This window comes from Poecilia mexicana, unplaced genomic scaffold (assembly GCF_051168715.1).
Source record: "Poecilia mexicana isolate PSO_F unplaced genomic scaffold, ASM5116871v1 scaffold_8, whole genome shotgun sequence".
Taxonomy (NCBI): domain Eukaryota; kingdom Metazoa; phylum Chordata; class Actinopteri; order Cyprinodontiformes; family Poeciliidae; genus Poecilia; species Poecilia mexicana.
In genome coordinates, this window is record NW_028263377.1 from 14,006,036 (window position 1) to 14,024,468 (window position 18,433).

The window sequence follows — 18,433 nt, forward strand, 5'->3', positions numbered from 1 at the left end:
TTAACCCACTTCAGCATTGTGCTGATAGCGCTCGCGAACAGGAAGATGACGTAGGTGTCCTCTCCTTCACCACTTGCTGAGCAACATGGAAACAAAGGCCTGCCCCCTTTTTCATGAGGATTTCTTCACAGCCAGCGTTACTTTACGTGTAATCAAGATTACTAAATCGGATTACGATACTTTTTGTGTGTTTTAGCTCGTCCTTAGCGGCAGACATTGCGACTGAAATGGATGTGGAGCAGCGTGATGTCTGCGGGGAGACTAAATCGGCCATTAACACTTGGCGTTATCGCCACCATTTCACGTACAAGGCTGATCAGGGGAAAAATATCATCGTCCAATGTAATCTGTGCCTGCCGAGGGTCAATCTGCTGTCCACGTCGAAAACCTCCACGTCAAACCTAAAGAAGCATTTAGACGTAAGTTAGATGCACGCAGCGTGAATGTGAAGATCTCCAGCTCAGTTTGCGTTCAGGTTTGAAAACCGAGTAAATGAATGAACAGCTAATGAATAACGTTACACATGGTCCAATCATGGCGCTGCAGACTCCTCCAAGAAAAGGAGGCATCTGCTTGTTCGATAGTTTTTTTTTTTTTTTTTTTTTTTTTTGTATTGCACAAGTTTCTAAAGTTGCATGAAGTTATATTACATCCGCCCTGAAACGCGTCTTTGTTTTTTTTTTGTTTTTGTTTTTTTTAGAGAACACACCTGGGCTGTGAAGCCAGGCCTGATGCAAAGAGAGGGAGGAAGAAGGAGGAGTACAACGGCGAGGAAAGCAGACACTGCCAGCTGAAAAAACTCAAAGCAGAGATCATCTCGAAATGCCTGACCCAGTCCAAGATTGATGATCTCATCTTCAGCTTCATCGTGGAGGATTGTCAGTCTTTCTACGTGCTGGAGCAGCCTGGTTTCCAGAGGCTGATCACAGGTTTGACGGAGGGGCTAAAGGTCATGGACAGGGTGACCCTGTTTACCAAAGTGGACCAAGGCCTCACCAGAATGCGAGAGGAGCTGCTAGTCAAGCTCAGCAGCATCCAGTACGTCTGCACCACAGCGGACATCTGGACGGCCAACGACAGGAGCTTCTTTGGCATTACGTGCCACTGGATCGATCCGGAGTCACTGGAGAGAAAGTCTGCCGCTCTGGGGTTCCCGCGGCTGCAGGACACGATCTCATACGACTCCATCGCTGGGCGGATACACGACACCCATGTGGCGTACAACATTGAAAATAAGGTCCAGACCACCGTCACCGACAACGCCAGCCCTTTTGCCAGCGTCTTCAGAGAGTTCGTGTCGGACAGTCAGGAAAGGGATGACGACTTTGGGTTCTTCGAGAACGTGAGAACCATACTGGAGGGCGAGCGAGAGCAGGACATGCTCTTGTTCCTGCCCCCGGTGCAGCGATGCGCATCTCACGCCCTGGAGCAGATCATCACTGAGGACTTTTGGCAGGCCATCTCGGAGGGGCCCATGTGTCAGCTTCACTACAGCTCCATGACCAAGGTGTTCTCCATATGGAACAAGTGCCACCATGTCCAGGTCGGAATGGAAGTGGCAGAGGAGATTAGAAAGATGGCGCTGGTCGTCCCAGCCGTTATCCGCTGGAACGTGGAGTACTGTGCCGTGCAGAAGATCATCTCCCTCAGTGAGCGGGAGCTGACGGAGCTCTGTGCCCGTCTGGAGGTCACCCGCCTGCAGCCGGAGGAAATGGCCTTCCTCAAGGAATACGTGACTGTGTTCCACCCTCTCGCATTTGCGCTCGAACTCTTCCAAGCAGAGCAGAAGTGCTACCTCGGTCTCGTCATCCCAACCATCCTGAGCTTGAAGAACAAGCTAAACGAGCAGAAGGACGCAGCCAGCTACTTTGGCGACGTCATCAACAGCATTGCCGTCGCAATCGACGTTCGATTCCAGGAGTTTTTCTCCAACAATGAGGCAAAGATTGCCACGGCAACGACCCCTCAATTCCGCCTGTGGTGGATGGCGGCCTCCGAGAGGGAGGAGATGTGCTCCCTGCTGGCCACCGAGGCTTCCCAGATGGAGCCCCGCGACGTGCCCGAGGCCAACACCAGCCGCAACCTGTCCACGATAAAATCCGAGGACGACTTCTTCAGCTACGGGTCGGCGAAGACCTCCGCTCAGAACCAGCAGCGAGGGGTGACGGAGGAGATCCGCAAGTACGTCGAGGGAACGGGGAAGAGCCTCGAGTGTCTGCAGGATTTCCCCAGAGTGAAGCAGCTTTTTCTCAAATACAACACCACCCTGCCTTCGTCGGCCCCCGTCCAGCGCCTCTTCAGCCAGAAGGGCAACCTCATGACCTCGCAGAGAAACTTTCTAACAGACGACTACTTCGAACGCATTCAGCTTTTAAGATACAACAGCAGCGTGTGTCCTTTGTTAACAGAATGACTTGTTTTGTTTGTTTTTTTTTGTCCCAACCTTTCAAATTGTGTGAAATCAAACCATAATGTGATAAATCATGACTGAAAATAACAAAACGTCTCATTTCAGGCTCTTTAGCCTTGATGTGTTTTTTGCATTTTCCTCCTCTCCATGTTTTTTATTAGTGAAGCATACTTCTGCTCCTCCATAATGGCCTAATGAAAAGAAAATATCTGATTGACAATCATTACCACTGACATTCAGAAAGAATGAGCTGACAAAAAGCATCTTCCTTTTGTGCTGTTTTTTTGATTTTAGAAAAGCCCAACAAGCTAAACTGAAAGGATTTTGTCTTTTGGTTGGGCTACTTTTTTCTACAGCTGTTAAGTACGAATGCATCTTGTTCTCTATGTTTTATATCGTATATAAAAAGGCAAACAAAACATGTTTGTATGTGTCTCTGCTTTTTTTTTTGTCCCATTTGAACTAACAAGAAGGCAATTAGCAATGAAGCCTGCTAACTTACAGTTTCAGTCAGTTTTACAGTTTTAACTCACTCTCTCTTGCTCTTTTTCTGTCTCTACATATACATAGATACATACACAAGGCTGGATTAAGATTTTGTGCATTTCCACCAAGTAATTAGCCATTTTAAATGAACTCTACTAATTCAGCCAATACTGATCAATTATTCAGCCAGAATCGACCTAAACACTTGTAGATGGCCAAAGACTGCAGAAGAGAGGCGAGTTAATGAGATACATTGAATAGAATATTTGTACGGCTTCATGTCTAAAGTCAAAGTTAAAATTGTGTTGGAAAAAATAGACCTCCAATTTAACCTGACATTCATATCCATGGTGAAAGTTTCTGTAAAGAACTGTATTTGTATGCAGCTTTGGCTTCATCAGCGCACACTGATTGGTGTTCATAGATGCCTGTATTTATAAGCAAGATATTCACAAATAGCAAAACTCCATTGCTGCAGCGTCTCAAGCGTATTCCATGCCATGTGCCCAGATGTCAGCTAAGAGCTTTTGTCTTGTCAGACAGCTGCCTGGAGACCAACAGGAGCCTGTCAGAGAATACAAACACATTTCTGCGCAGGCTCTGCACGGACCGAAGCTGTCAAAAACAAAACTCTGGGGAGGATCCAAAACCATCCACAGAGAGAATGAGAAATCATAGGATTAGGTTGTTTCTTTCAGTGTTATTGCATGTATCAATGTTAAGGTATGCAAATTCAAGAGAAGTCCCTGCAAGTTTGCCTAAAGAGGACTATACAGACATAGGTATGGACTGCTGAAGAAACTCCACATCTGACAGTGAGGCAGGATTTTACTGCACACATCAGATGATAAGAAGTAAACTGAATAAGTAACAGGAGTTATGCAGAAAATCCAAAACTGTCACAGTACAAGCTAGTGATACGAGTTTAAAAATGTTTGGTTTTTTCAAGGTAGAGGCCTCTCCATCTGTACCTTTGTGCTGTTTCAACATGAAAATTTGTTTTAGCTGCCATTTTTGCATACAAAATATAATTTGCCAAGCTACTCCCAAATCAGAGACCGGACAGAAGAACCGGGTCTAAAGAGGAAAAAGGATGGGAATGTGGCTCGGTGGTCAAAATTTCTAGATTAACAAGCATTTTACATTTGATTTGGAAATCCACTTACCACAGGTAGATGCTGGTTTTATTTTCCAGCAGTTAGCGTCCGCCTACACTGCCAATAAATACAGCATCTGGTTTAATGATCATGGTATGTGTTTGACTGGCCAACGAGCAGAACTGACCTAAACCCCATTCGGAATCAGTAGTTTGTCAAGATACCAGATTGTTAGGCCAAAATAAATATACGTGCCAAGCCAAAGGACACATTAAGTCAACCTGTAGTTTCAACACTTCAGCAGAGCCACAGGTTGATTTTTGCAAAGAGAGTTCCAACTAAGTATTGTGTGCACATTCAGCATAGCACTAAATATAGGAGTTTCACGTTATCGAATTACTGAAATAGAATAACTTTTTGATACATTAATTTATTGAGATTGCCCTGCAACTGTTGGGAGATCCGAAGGTTTGGTGGAACAAACATTGCTCAGTATTTCCTTACCTTTCACTTCATTCCTTGGTCACCGTTCAGCAGCATATTTTCATGAAGTACATAAAGGTATTAAGTGATAAAGTATATTTGGAAGCATACTTGAGTCAACCTATATTTCTGCTCCTTTTGGGCAAAGATGTGAACTACAGAAAATATCATGTTGTTTTCTAAAGAAGTTAAATAAAGGGAACAAAAAGACAAAGCAAAGCCAAGTTTCAAGTTTGATCCAAATTTAAGTCTTTTAATGTTTTAAGAAAACAAATAGTATAAAGTATTACTTGTGAAAAGACCTAGTCACACCCCACACATTAACACACGTTTAGAACAGGATCATGTTAGGCACAAAGTTGGAGGAGGGTGTGTAGTCAGTGTGTTTATTACCTCCCTCAGTACTTAAACTTAATTTACCAAGTGCTTGTCTATGTAATCCTCTCATGCTTCCCCCCCCCCTCGTTTAATAAAAGCAGCATGGCAGAAATAAATACTTTAACATGACTATACCCACCGAGTTTGTCAGTACACTAGAATAGGGTGGGGAAGAATTAGAAGGAGTTCAAGACATAGCTGAGATCATTTTTTTATTCTAATGCCCCTCTGTCATGTTGCATGTGGTCCTAGAAAAGCCCTGGTCACTTCAGGAGGAGCTTGGCAGGACCAAAGTGGCCCAGGTTCTCGCAGGACTTGATCCAGCGTTGAACGTTAGCGGCGGTGGCGTACGTTGAGCCGTTCTGCGACAAACAGCAGTAGCAGGCGATGTCGGCCAGGGAGAACTCCGTCCCGCAGAGCCAGGGGCCACGACCCAGAGCGGAGTCGAGGGCCCTCAGGACAGCGGCCCGCTCCTTGGCGCTGCCGTCTGCCAGCTGGTAGAAGGCCGTGTCCAGCCAGCTGTCCACCAGCGTGGCCACAGCGGGGTCGCTGGGGTAGGGAGCGAGTAGCTTGAAGAGGAAGCGCGCTACGTTGGCCTCGCCCTCAATGGGACACATGTTGCGGACGCTGAACTTCATTTCCAGTTTGGGAACTGCGAACAAGCAAGGAGGAAAAAGAAAGAAGCACACAGGCACTTTTCAATAAATCCAATCTTCACCAAGAAGGTCATTAATTTCACTAATTTAACTGGAAAAAAGAGATGTTCATGTACATTCAAAACAGAACGATAAATTACAAGTGTCTATTAATTTTGATGAGAGCTAACTAACTAAAATTCAGTTTCAAAGAAAATTTGAAAATCAAATAAAGTGTTTTCTGGTTGAAATGTACGTTCACATGTCGCATGAACAACAGCTTCAGTGCCGGGAGGCATGAAGGCAATCTCAGGTTGCTCAAGATGCCTTTTCATGACCACACTTTTTCCTTCCATTCAACTTTTTGGTAATATGCCTCAACAAAGCCTTATGAATATCCAGCTTCTTTAGTAAGGATTCACGGCTTCTTAACCCTTCTCATGGAGAACGAGTGTCTGCTGGACAACTGAAGACAACACGCCTCCTCCTAGTTTTATTTCATAGTTCAACTGAAAAAATCAAACTGGACTTATTAACCACAATCAATCCAGTCACCAGAATGCCACATTTAAAATGTATCTGTAAGTAACAAATCTATTCCCCTTTTTAACTTTTGATGACAGCATAATGTCAACACTTACAGCTAAGAAACAACATAAAATATTCTGACGTTTTCCTCATTCTACTGCTTTCCACATAGTTTTGTTCCTGATAATTACAGCCATCGACCAAATAAAGTTCCACCTCCTAATCACTCCACAAAGCAGCTGAACACCTACTTGAAAGCTCACGTCTTATCGTTTCTTGTAATTACTTTGACCTGGTAAATAGTACGGTAATTAAGTTTTATAACATCAGACAAGCTGAGCAGCAATCTGCCCGCACGCGTTCACATGAAATGACATCCAAATTAAACAGCACAGATGTGTATGAAGCCTGTGTGGTTCAGCAGGGATGAACCACACAGGCTTAATAGACAGATTTCGGAAGAGTATGATGCATTAATGCAGAATTTAAAATCATATACACTGTTTTTTTGTTTGTTTTTTTTTGTTTACTTTTACTTAAGACATTTTCTGCCCTGATATTTGAACTACATATTTTACTGTCAACTTAGTTTCATGAGATGTGAGGTCCAAAATCCATTTTCCATCACAAAGGGTAAACTGGCAACAGGGAAAAATATTCACAACTTTATCCCTGCTTCCACTTTACTTTGTTTTTCTGATGTTTTCTTGGTCTTTATGATGTTATTACCCAATGACATCACAAAACAGTAAAATACACTGAAATTTGTGGTTGTGACAAAACGTGACGTTCAAAGGGTATTAATACTTTTGCAGGGGACTGTAAACACTCTTCACATTGCAAAAAAACAAAACAAAACAAAAAAAAAAAACATGTAGTTGCATGATAAATTAGAATTCACCATTCATCAAATTTGGACAATCACAGGACGTGATATGACAAGTTCAAGTCTCTGACCAAATATCTGGCATGCTAAATCTAATGAAGGAGCCGGTCGTTGACTTGAGATGTCAGGAGCAGTAGCGGCTAATAAGAAACAAGAAATGAAAAGAATACTACAGCCAAACAAACATACAGCAAGAATAGAGGAGAGTGAATAAAGCCGTGGATCCAGAAAGCCGTTTCCTATGTGCAACAATATTACAGCCTCAGGAGCGTAAACACATGTAAACAAAACAGATTAAATCTCAAAGAGCTACACAGATGATGGTGTAACCACATAAAAAAAAAACACACACTTTTGTGCAAGAGAACTGTAGATGACAAAAAAAATAAGTCAGGGGCTTGTGAGTGTCTTCAAGAAGGACGATAAGGAACTAAATTTTATTGCTGGCTGGTCTGTGAGAAGCTTTTTCCAGTCCGTTAACACTAGCACAAACAGATTTTGAGTGATAATAGGCCAGGATCATCAAAGAAGAAAATGGAAAAAAAATAAAAATAAAAAAGATATTTACAGGTCTGGGCTTCACAAAATCTCTAAACAGTGTACCTCTACAAGACCTGCACAATACGCTGCAGTCATTACTGTAATATCAATAAGTGTAAAACGGCGATACCATGCAAATGTTGTGCATGCAAATTCGACATGCCAACAATGTATTTTGCAGGTTGGGTAGACTTTCACAGCGTTCCCTTCCTGCACCTGTTGTTTACTTTTAGAGGAAGGTCAGAAAAAAACGGAAGCTAATTTTGACAGATATTCCTGTCATAGCATTGAGAAATCGTATTCCAATTCATCTTGTGCAGTCTTGCTCTCTACCCAAATAAAACCATAATCTAGTAGTCTGAACCTGGCCGAACATAACTACAGCGCACCAGTGTCAGTGCCCCCTCACCGTTCTTCCATATGAGGGTGAAGCCCAGCTGGAACATATGGCGAGCGTAACTGTCTGCGTGTTTGGGACCCAGGCAGGACAGGAGCTGTGGCGGCACGCTGCTGACCGAAGAGTGGACGTGGACAGTGGAGAGAACCCGATAGTGCTGACACAGCAGGTTGTGGAGAACCAGCAGGGTGAGGGGAGTCTGCGCAGGGTTTGCATTTATGACGATGTCCCGGAGAGCGCCCAGGTCCTAAACGGACGAAGGAAAATGTGTCGTGAGTATTAAGTCGATTTCGCTATTACAGTTAAACCATTACAGCAGCCACAAATGGGAAAGCGTCTGTCCAAATCCTCTAATCTATCAAGACTGTTATCGATACAGATAGGGGCAGGTGGTTAGTAGAGTCTTACGATTTCTCCAAAATCTAAAAGCCCTAATGGCCCAGTTAGCCGTACATGCTACAACACGCATCACTTCTCTACCTTCCCCAGCAGTGCGTCCAGGTTTTTAGTTGCTTTGAAGATGTCGCAGCTGGAGCTCTGTGAGGAGAGGCTGCTGCTGACTGTCACGTCCAGATCTGCATCTGGGGTCGTCACAGTCTTGGCGAGGCCTTCGACCGCCGCTTTCAGCTCGTACAGCTTCCTCATGATCTCATCCTGACGCACTTCCAGAGCCCTGACTGCCGGGTCCACGTCGCCATTCTGGAAAGACAGAAAGACGTAGTTTAGCTTCGCAAAGCTGAAGTGACTGCATTTAACCAATACGTTAACATGACGACCAACAATAACAACAAATTCCTAAATACATAACCATTAAAAAATAAGAAAAAAAAACTTTGCTGAAGTTTTGCATGCCTTGCTAATTACCTGGTCTAGATACTTTATGATTTCATAAGGGCCTAATTTTTTATGTATATAAAAAAATAACACATTTCCATATTAGAGTTCCCATTATAGGAAATATCATTAAATAGCAATTAAGGGGAAGCTTTAGATGCTAAACACTTGCTGGACAGAAAGGAAAAGAAACACTTGGATATTACTGCAAAGGAGCACCGAGAAGGTTTTGCTGACGACGGTAAGTTGGCTAAACTGCTCCGCAGAGCAACGCTGATAAACAGGGACTACACAGCAGTATTTACAGGAAGCTTTGCCTCCATCTTGATCTCTTCCATCAGAGGAGCGGCAACAGCTTCACGAAAAAGAGATGCTTGTCCGCCATTTCGGTGAAAATAAAATTAATCAATGAAAAGTGTTTTATTTAACACAGGGTTGCATCACAAAATGTGTTCTCCTTAAGGAAAAAAAAAAAAAAAGAATTGACATTTACATAAAGCTGTGATTAGAACAAGCATAGCAGGGAGGAAATGTTTCGAAAACAATCTGAAAAACAATGTCAAAAGATCTGAGTAGTAAAAGTTCAACAGTGTAGTCTTGGAACATTCTTTCGCCATCAAGTCAGGAAAAAAAAAAAACAGTAAACAGAGAACCTTGTTCTGTCAGAGTATTCTGCAAGTCAGCTGTTCTCCCTTAAGAAATGCATCTTGTGACTAAGCCTGTTCAACTGAACCAACAGTAAATTAAATACAGTGTGCCAAAGATCAGAAATGATACCTGCTGTTTGTCTTTAATGATGGATTGTTGGTTTTAGTCACTAAAGGCATTCATTTAGATATGTTTTTATATATTTTTTATTAAAGATATTATGTAGTTCACATTGCTAAATAATGTGAACAAATGTTAAAGTTGCAAGTGATGTCTCAGAAGCTAAAGAGCTGTATAATTTTGGCATTCTTACGTTCACCATAAAACATTGCAGCGTTGATTTTTTTTTTTTTCTGATCCTATTTCAACAATTATTTAAGTAAACGCTGATCATAACCATGATCACAGCAAACATCCATTGGGAGATGTATTATTGAGCAGAAAAAATCTCAACCAGCAGTTATCTTAGTGATGCAACAAAGAAAATCTGTGAAAAATCTCATCTTTTTGACACAGTAATACATTTTTCATCAGCAGCTCAGTATCCCTTTTGAAGAAAGTGATTATTTCTTAGTGGGCCAAGTTAAATCTAGTTGGTGACTTTTTTCATTTTCATTCATTTTCTAAAAACCACACATGAAGTTGACCTAAAAGATAGATTTTTGTATAATCTTTAGTCACTAAAGTCATTCATTTAGCTTTTGATAATATAATACTTCCATAATCTCATGACTACATAGAGCACTGGTTGCATCAGCCACATTTGACATTTTCACAGTCATGGAAGCACAGGAAGCTAACTTGGCTAAAAAATAAACAAGCTGGGACGAACGTATACCAAAACATAGCAAGGGGGTGAAAAGGCACAATGTTATAATTGAGGCTTGATAGCTCTAAAAATCCTGACTGAAATCAAACCAGTAAGCGGTTACCTGAAGCGCATGGTCCGAGCTGCAGCTGTTCTCTTGCCTCGTGTGGATATTTGGTAACTTGTACATGCAGGTGGGCAAATCAATCTTTATGTCCGGAGAGACGGGCTTTACCTGGTACATGGACATGGCGGAGCACCTCGGACCAGTGCCAGGGACAAACACTTAAAACACAAAACACAAAAAACCCTCGGAAGAGGTGTGATGTTGACAGGCAGCGAGTGCTGCTAACACGCCTGCACCGGAAAGAGAGGCCACTGTGTCGTCACATCCGGCAGGAAAAAAATTAAAACAAATTAAAAAATTGTTTTATTCTTTATTAAATATAAATTATTTTGTAAATTTAATTTGAATTTTCATGTAACAGTATACAATTTTAATTTAAAAGTAATACAATTTATTTTTCATTGGTTTTAGTTCTAAAGTACTTCTTGCGATCTCTAAACATGCAAAAAAAAAAAAAAAAAAATAGAATTCGTGTTTTCATGTGGATATTTCCCAATCTCTTTGTCTTTTTATTTTTTATATGTTGGTAGTTTGATGAAGTCAGAATTTGATTAGATGCATCTTTACTCAGTCATTCACATGTAGGAGTCTACATGTTATTTTCAGAAGAAAAAAAACATTGAGATGAATGAGATGAACCAATAAGAGATAGGAAATGCTCGTCCTCAAGAAAGAGAACCTTTACAAAAGATTTTCAAGTAAAAAAATAATCTTTGAAAAAAAAAAACTGAAGTTAGTTTCTGGTAAAAGGGCTGCTTAAGTGAGGAGCAATTGATTGTAATACCTGATGCAATCAGACAAATTATAATACTATGTAAATTCTGGTATTTTTTTGAAAGAATTAAATAACATACAAATCAATAACATATTAACACGATAACAAATCAAGAAATATTTCCAAATTTATTTTTATTCTTTTTACAACTTAAAGGATTTGAAACCAATACATAAAGGAGATACAAATTATATTCTTGAATAGTGCACATCAGTTCCACTAGCAAAATGTATGGTATACTGCATATTTACTTGCAGTCCTAATGCAACAGCAGGACTCAGCATAATGACAAGGCTGTATACAAAAACCTTACTTTACTATAAAGCACGTATATCATTTGGTTACATTCTGATTGTTCTTTCTTCAGTCTATAGGTAGAGGAGTCAAAAAATTCAAAATCTGTTTAACTGAACCATGACTTAGGTTGTCCAAACACAAGAGGGCGCCATTTAATCGTTCAGATTATTTCCGCACACCAGCAGTACATGAGATTACAAAATAATTGCCAAATACAGCTACTTTCAAACATGAAACAAATAACAAAAAATAGTTTAATATTTCTGTGTGATTCATAGTTTTTTTTTATGTTATTCCATGATTGATACTGCTCTTTTTTTCAAAATACAGTGCATTATTCACAATGTGAGCTGAATCCTGCCAAATGCAGATATTATATTGTCATTTCTATATTTTGCATTAGTTGACATTATATTTAAAACAGTGGGTGATTTTTCTGTCCTAAAAACACAATGAGACAGAGTGAGCATTTAGATCAAAACACTAATCTCCTAAATTAGGATTTCAGACAAAAAAAGTATAAAAGTCAGAATTCCCAAAATTTTACTCAAGTGAGAGTAGAGCTACTTCAACGTAACGTATCTTATTCAAGTGAAAGTGAAAATTAGCTATCAAAGTAATAACTTTACAGAGTAAAAAGTATGTGATGAAAAAGCTGCTTCCAGATTGAGTTACTGTACCAACCAATGTGAAATTTAAAAATTATGTAATCAGTCTAAGTTAAATATTAAGCTCCATGCTTCAGTTTTAAACTAAATGAATACAACCCTGAACAGGAGCACTTTGTTTGAATACTCTAGATCAACATTAGATTCTCTTTCTTCTTTTGCGCTTTCCTTTGTTTTGTTATTTGTTTGTATTTCCTTTTAATTCATGTAAAGCACTTTGAATTGCCTAGTTGCTGAAAATGTGCTATATAAATAAAATTACCTTACCTTACACTCAATAGACACTGTATCACAAATACCTGTTCAGTAGGTTCCTAACTAGCTCATAACATGGCAGCAGGTCAATGCATTTAGATGTATAGATGTAATGGAGATAATTTGCTGAAGTGAATTTTGACTTTGTGACTTTGACAAGTTGCTTGGGTAAGATATAATGATTTCAGTATTTTAGGAACTCCTAATCTACTGGCATTTTTATGCACCTCCATGTCTTTGGTTTTACAGAAAATGGCCCCAGAAAGAGAAAGAGGCAGTTAGAGATGAAAAATCCTTTTTATTGTCAGAGTAGAATACGTTTAATATTACAGAAAAGCAGCAGATAACAACTTGTTACAACCAAAGCATCCAGAATGTCATCTCTAATGCTAAAATATGCACAGGATCACCAATTTTAAACTCTTACTTGGTCTTGTGAGTCTAGATTTCAGCAGGAACATCCATTCCTGCACATGGCGGTGTATTAGCATAGATTTCACAGTGCACATTTCAATGCAACAAAGCATCTTTGTGATGTGGGGTTTTTGAAGATTTATATCATTGATGTGCAGCTGACAAATCTATAAAAATCCTTTATTAACATAAGTGTTGAGTGTATATAAAATGACAAAATCTCATTGCAGTCTGCACTTCTTGGAGATGATGTCAAATTGTTTTAAGCTAAGCTCCATATTTACATACTGACACTTTTTAATGATAGGAAGATTTGGGCAAAATAATATTTATGACTACAGCATCCACAAGTAAACCATGAGCAAACCTCTCCAACCAGACAAATTGCCTTCATACAGTAAGTAAGGCACAGCAACTTTATCCTGGAAGACGATTGCCACCTTGTCCTATTTGCGCCTTCTCATTTGGAAAAGTTTTGCAAAATACCGGTCTCCTGCTTCATGACAACCATTACCGAGTCTGAGGATGCGTCAGCACATGTAACAACTGCACAGGGCTTAAAGCAGGGTGTGTCTTAAAAATTCATGTTGCAAACGTGCAGCAGTCTGTGAAACAGAGACTCCTTGAATTACACCAGACAACCGATCACTTGCTTCTACGAAGAACAACAACGCCTTTCAAGAAATCACCTTCCACGAATCTCCTGTGTGTGTCAAGAATGGCCACTAATATGTTTGTAGGTTGTCATCCATAAATAATGAAGGGAATCTACACACATACATCATAGAGGCTCAGCTTGTGTAGGAACGGTAGCAGAGCTGTCACCCTCTGCATTATAGATAGAGTTCTTACGGTAAGCTTACAAATGTCCTATTCAACCATTCAAATGTCCTATGATGGCAGTTAAATCTTTCACAACGATCCTTTGCATACACAATGTCAAGTAGCAATGTCTCCGATAGTTGGGTGCTCCAAAAGAGTGGGAATGAGAGAAAATGTGTGTGAGCCTCCACATGTTTTGGCCTCCCAAGTTTTGCATGAGCACACCCGCTTGTTATCTGCTGAAGATGGGATGTGGATTAAAGTTTCAGGCAGACTCAATCAGTAAGATGAGCTGGACACTCCTTTCTTGATATGAGTTTTTAGTGACAATGAAACAAGGTAATCAATTATTAAGGTACCACACAAACCAGCAGGGTAGGCATTTGTGTCAGTCCCAAAGGCCTAATTCCAGCTAAATGCACTTTACATTATTAACAATCACATGACATCTTTATTTAGCTCAGTTAAACATAGCTTAAATGTTAAGATTTGTGTAAAGTATAATTAAAATGCAACTATTAACAGCATTTTGCAAATTTACATGAACGAAAACACAAGAACACTTTGCAAAAGGAGAGAAATCTTTATTATTATTATTATTATTATTATTATTATTATTATTATTATTATTATTATTATTATTATTATTATTATTATTATATTACATTAACTGATTTGGTACTATACTGCCATACAAGATTGACTACAAAACGTTTTATTTTGCACATTTCAAAGTAAATTCCCAAACAAATGAAAATATTTTTAATGAGGATTAAAATATGTTTTAAATCTTGAAAGAAAATATATAGTTGTCAAAGAACAGATATTTCACATTACATGTTCCCCATACAGATCAGTTGTTTAAAATTACATTGGCAAAATGATAACATTTTCGCAAGCATTCACACACAAGTTTAGCCTTGCACATAATCTGAATAATCTGTAACTGTTGATAAACAGAAGTTTTACATTGTTGCTGTTTTCTGTGTGTAACAAATGCAGTGCAGTCTAAGAATATTTGCTTGACTTGGAAATTTTGTTTAGTTTTTTATTTACAGAAAAAAAATTAGTTGATTTTCTAATGTGTCTTGAGATTCTTGTTGGCTGGTTTTATAAATATTTATAGTTTTAATTTAATATGTATTTATTTTCCCGTTTGATATGAAGTTATTTTTATGAAAAGAATTGCAAAAGGCTTCTTCTTTGCAATTATACATACATATATGTTCAATAAAATAGGATATGTGTTTGGATGAGGCCCTCTTCTCAGACTAAAAGTGTCTTTTGAAAATAATGTTTAAAAGCAGGTATTAAACATATGTTTTATTGAGCCACATTTCTGTTTTTTTTTTTTTTAAATTGTTTATTGGTTTGATGTAAAAACTCTAATTTTAAATGTTATGTTTTTATTACCTGTACACGGTAAAGTCATCATAACTAACAGAAATAAGAGCTTTCAAACATCCATCTGTGCAGTTAATCTACATAATCACTTTTTAATATTATTCTAATTCATTGAATGGTTCTGTGGATTTGGGGGGTTTTTTTGTTTTGTTTTTATTTTTAGCTCAAACTTATCTGTTAGTGTCTGTAGTTCATTATGGCCAGTAAACAGACATCTGCAGGATCATTACCACTTAGTATTGTAGAACAATTTTCCTTGAAAAGAACAATGCCAAGACACATTTGACAGATGAGCAGGCCATTCCAGTAATTTGGAATAACACCAGCTGCGGCTAATGCCAAGAAGACGAAGAAAAGTTAGAGGAAAACAACGCTGCGCGCCAGCTTTGCTGAGGGAGTCAGTCTGAAGAAGCCTCTATGAGCATACAAACATTTTGGAAGGAAACTTGTAGATTATTGTGAAGAAATGGGACAATTTTTAAGATGCTGGTGGTGGAATGATGACAAGGATGACAAACAAGACGTTCGGTGGAGTATGAAGCCATTCCCAGTGGAGCCACATGGTACAGCTGCTAGGTAACAGCGCTGATATTCAGTCTTGGATTGTTAAGTGTTCACTGATACAAATTTTACTTTATCCTGAATGCTTTCATGGATTATAGGGATGTCCTTTTTCACATAATTACTAGATGTGCAGACTGTTTAATGTTTTTGTTGTAAACATGTGCTGCTCAAACATTTCAAACTCTTTTCCTGGTTGCAACGTTTCTTTAAAAACCTTGAAAGCTATGGACCAGTGAGAGCTGAACAAAATTATGCTTCATAGTTAATATATCAGGTCTCACATTTACTTCAAATTATATTTCTATTCATTAAAATAAAAAAATTACAAAAGATGCCCGAAACGTCTGAGAATTTAAAATCTCATATCTAACACAACTATAGAACATGTCATCATCTTTACTTCTTGAAGTTATAAAGAGATGATGTATGCTAGAGGTAAATGTCTTCTTAATTTTTTTTAGCATTAGGGTTAATGCCATAAATATTTTTTTTTCCCAAAAATTAATAGGTAAAGATGTCCACTATTGGACTATTGTATCCTCCTCAACAATACTGAGCCTCCTTACTGTGCTATAATTGTACCTCATAGAAATAGGAAAAGGTTACTTGACTTTAAAATGCACACTTCAACATATATCTAGAAAAAATAATTTTAAATAGCTAAAAAATGACCATATTTGCTTTTGCAGTACTCTGCCACTGATCATTTTGCAAACTAAAAAGTATATTTTCCCTTAACTGAATGAATGTATTCCAAATAATGTTTTCTTAAACTTAAGTCTAAGATTACACATGAAAATATGCTGATTTCACAGCTTTATTCACATTTTTATCAATGAAAAGTGAGGTGTAAATTGATTTTTTAAGACCTTGACAAATGATGACTGAAAACAAAACCTGCTTCCAGAACTGCTGCAGTTTGTCATTTTTCCTCACATTGTCTTCTCCACAGAAACAGATCCATGTTCTCTACTGCTGCTGCTGTGCTACCTCCCACTGCCCTTGAGTCCAGGTAAACTGCTTGTCACATTACCTCGCGTTGCTGTCCCACACCAGCACATCCCGCCGTCAGTGTCGACTTGTTGGCTCACGTTTCCTTCCTGTTTACCGCTCCCGGCTCCTGACCCGCAGGGGTCACTGATCCACTGCGTGTCGCTTGGGTTGTGTTACCTTTTGGCTTCCCCCAGGCTTGTCCTTCTTCCAACGCAGTGGTCTCCCCTCACCTCCAAACACCCCCACCCCACTGCGGCTGCACAGATTAGAATCAGAAACTGATGCCTGGTAATTTAATTAATTTTCTCAGTGTCTGTGAACAGTGTTTATCATAATATATCTAACAATTGTTACTGCAGTACAGTGCCTTTTTTTTAACCAAACATTGTGACCATCTCCACTGTAGAACATAGCGGTGGCAGCATCATCCTGTGGAAATTCCTTTGTTCAGAAGGGAAACTGCTGGAAGACGAAACAGATTTCAGAATAAGGCTGATCAGGAAAACAACCCTAAACACCAGTTAAACCTAAAGCAGAGTGATTCAGATTCACTGATAGTCATGTATTAGAATGGCCCAGTCAAAGTCTGTACCTAGTTTCAATAGAGAATATATAACGAGAGCAATAATCAATCAAGAACTCATAGAATGATTCAAAATTTCTTTATTAATTCCAAAGAAAAATTCAGTTGAAAAACAGGCGCAAACAGGACAGGCATAAATCGACATATCCAAGTTTCTACAAATTTGATGATAAATGTCAGGTTATAGTCTTTTTAAGAGGATGCCCAGGATTGTCCATTATGTTCTTCATTTAATAAACCACAACTGTTTTCACAAACCTCTCTAAAGGCTCCAGAACAAAGTCAACCTATTTTAAGCTAAGCAAGCCGATGACCCTCTGATGATCCTGCCCCAACAGATAATGACAGAATATTTTGCACACTCCAAAGTAGATTTATGGAAGATATGCAGCATGTTGCTGCAAACACAGAAGGACCCCAGGCATCCTCAAGCAGTACAGTCTGCTCCGTTCCCCCTTGTATGCCGCTTCGCTGTTCCATCTCCGGTCCACTCTGTTGTCCAAAATGAACATCGAGGCCCTTGTGACGCCCCCCCGCCCACACACACACAACCTCTTCACCCATGATGAGCATATTGTTTGTCAGATTACTGCATTTCGCCCAGTGACGCACCAACAAAAAGAAAAGAAGGAGCAAAAAATATAGTCTTGCACACCATAAGACTGAAACGATTGCTCATTCTGTTTTCATAAGATGTACAAAATTCTTTGTGCAAATTATAGAGTCAGATGGGCTGGTCACAAATCCACACAATTCTCTGTTGTTAGGTCATACTGGAATATTGAAAACTGTGTATTGATTTCTTTCCACTTACAAATAAGCACTCCCTTATATTGGTTTATACCGCTCCCAATAAAAATAAATAAATAAATAAATAAATAAATAAATAAATAAATAAATAAATAAATAAAAATATATAAGGCTTGTGGTTGCATTGTGACAAAATGTTAAATAGTTCATCAGGTATTAAACTTTTTGTAAGACAATGTTTTGTGTCACTTCAATTTACTGTGAAATGTCTAAAAAGAAGTCCAAAAATCCTTTCCATTAAAGTGACAAGACCAAGTAGCATATCTTTCCAAGCAGCTTAAATGAAGCTGCTAAATGTATAACTGCAGCATCTACATTGGTGACCATGACCTCATGCTAATGCCAGGGTATGTCCCGTGGGGTGGCTGTGAATATCAGGTGTGTGCTCTAATAGTCAGGTTCCCCTCTGCAATCTCTGGATAATTGCAACAACATTAAAGTGGGAGCTCTAAAAATGCTACTCTGTACTCGGTTGGGAGAAGAGTGAGGTAGTTGTTAATGTTAATTCCTTGAATCCTGTAAGTGCAGAGGGTAAAAAATGCAGTGTGGTGCTGATTTGAAAGTGTGGTGGAAGGAGGAACTTCAGAGTGG

The 18,433-nt window shown here is 39.1% G+C and overlaps 2 protein-coding genes across 2 annotated transcripts; one reads left to right on the forward strand and one right to left on the reverse strand.

The window, feature by feature from the left end:
* On the forward strand, positions 1–2,829 carry LOC106903630 (uncharacterized). The gene is made up of 2 exons (XM_014967574.2): positions 1–419; positions 701–2,829. The coding sequence occupies exons 1-2, from the start codon at positions 228–230 to the stop codon at positions 2,411–2,413; spliced, it is 1,905 nt and encodes a 634-aa protein (XP_014823060.1). The 5' UTR covers positions 1–227; the 3' UTR covers positions 2,414–2,829.
* Positions 2,830–4,701: 1,872 nt separating this feature from the next.
* Positions 4,702–10,526, reverse strand: aimp2 (aminoacyl tRNA synthetase complex interacting multifunctional protein 2). Its single transcript, XM_014967572.2, has 4 exons — positions 10,255–10,526; positions 8,321–8,539; positions 7,853–8,087; positions 4,702–5,506 (listed from the first exon to the last, which is right to left on the reverse strand). The coding sequence occupies exons 1-4, from the start codon at positions 10,378–10,380 to the stop codon at positions 5,118–5,120; spliced, it is 969 nt and encodes a 322-aa protein (XP_014823058.2). The 5' UTR covers positions 10,381–10,526; the 3' UTR covers positions 4,702–5,117.
* Between the last annotated feature and the right edge of the window lie 7,907 nt (positions 10,527–18,433).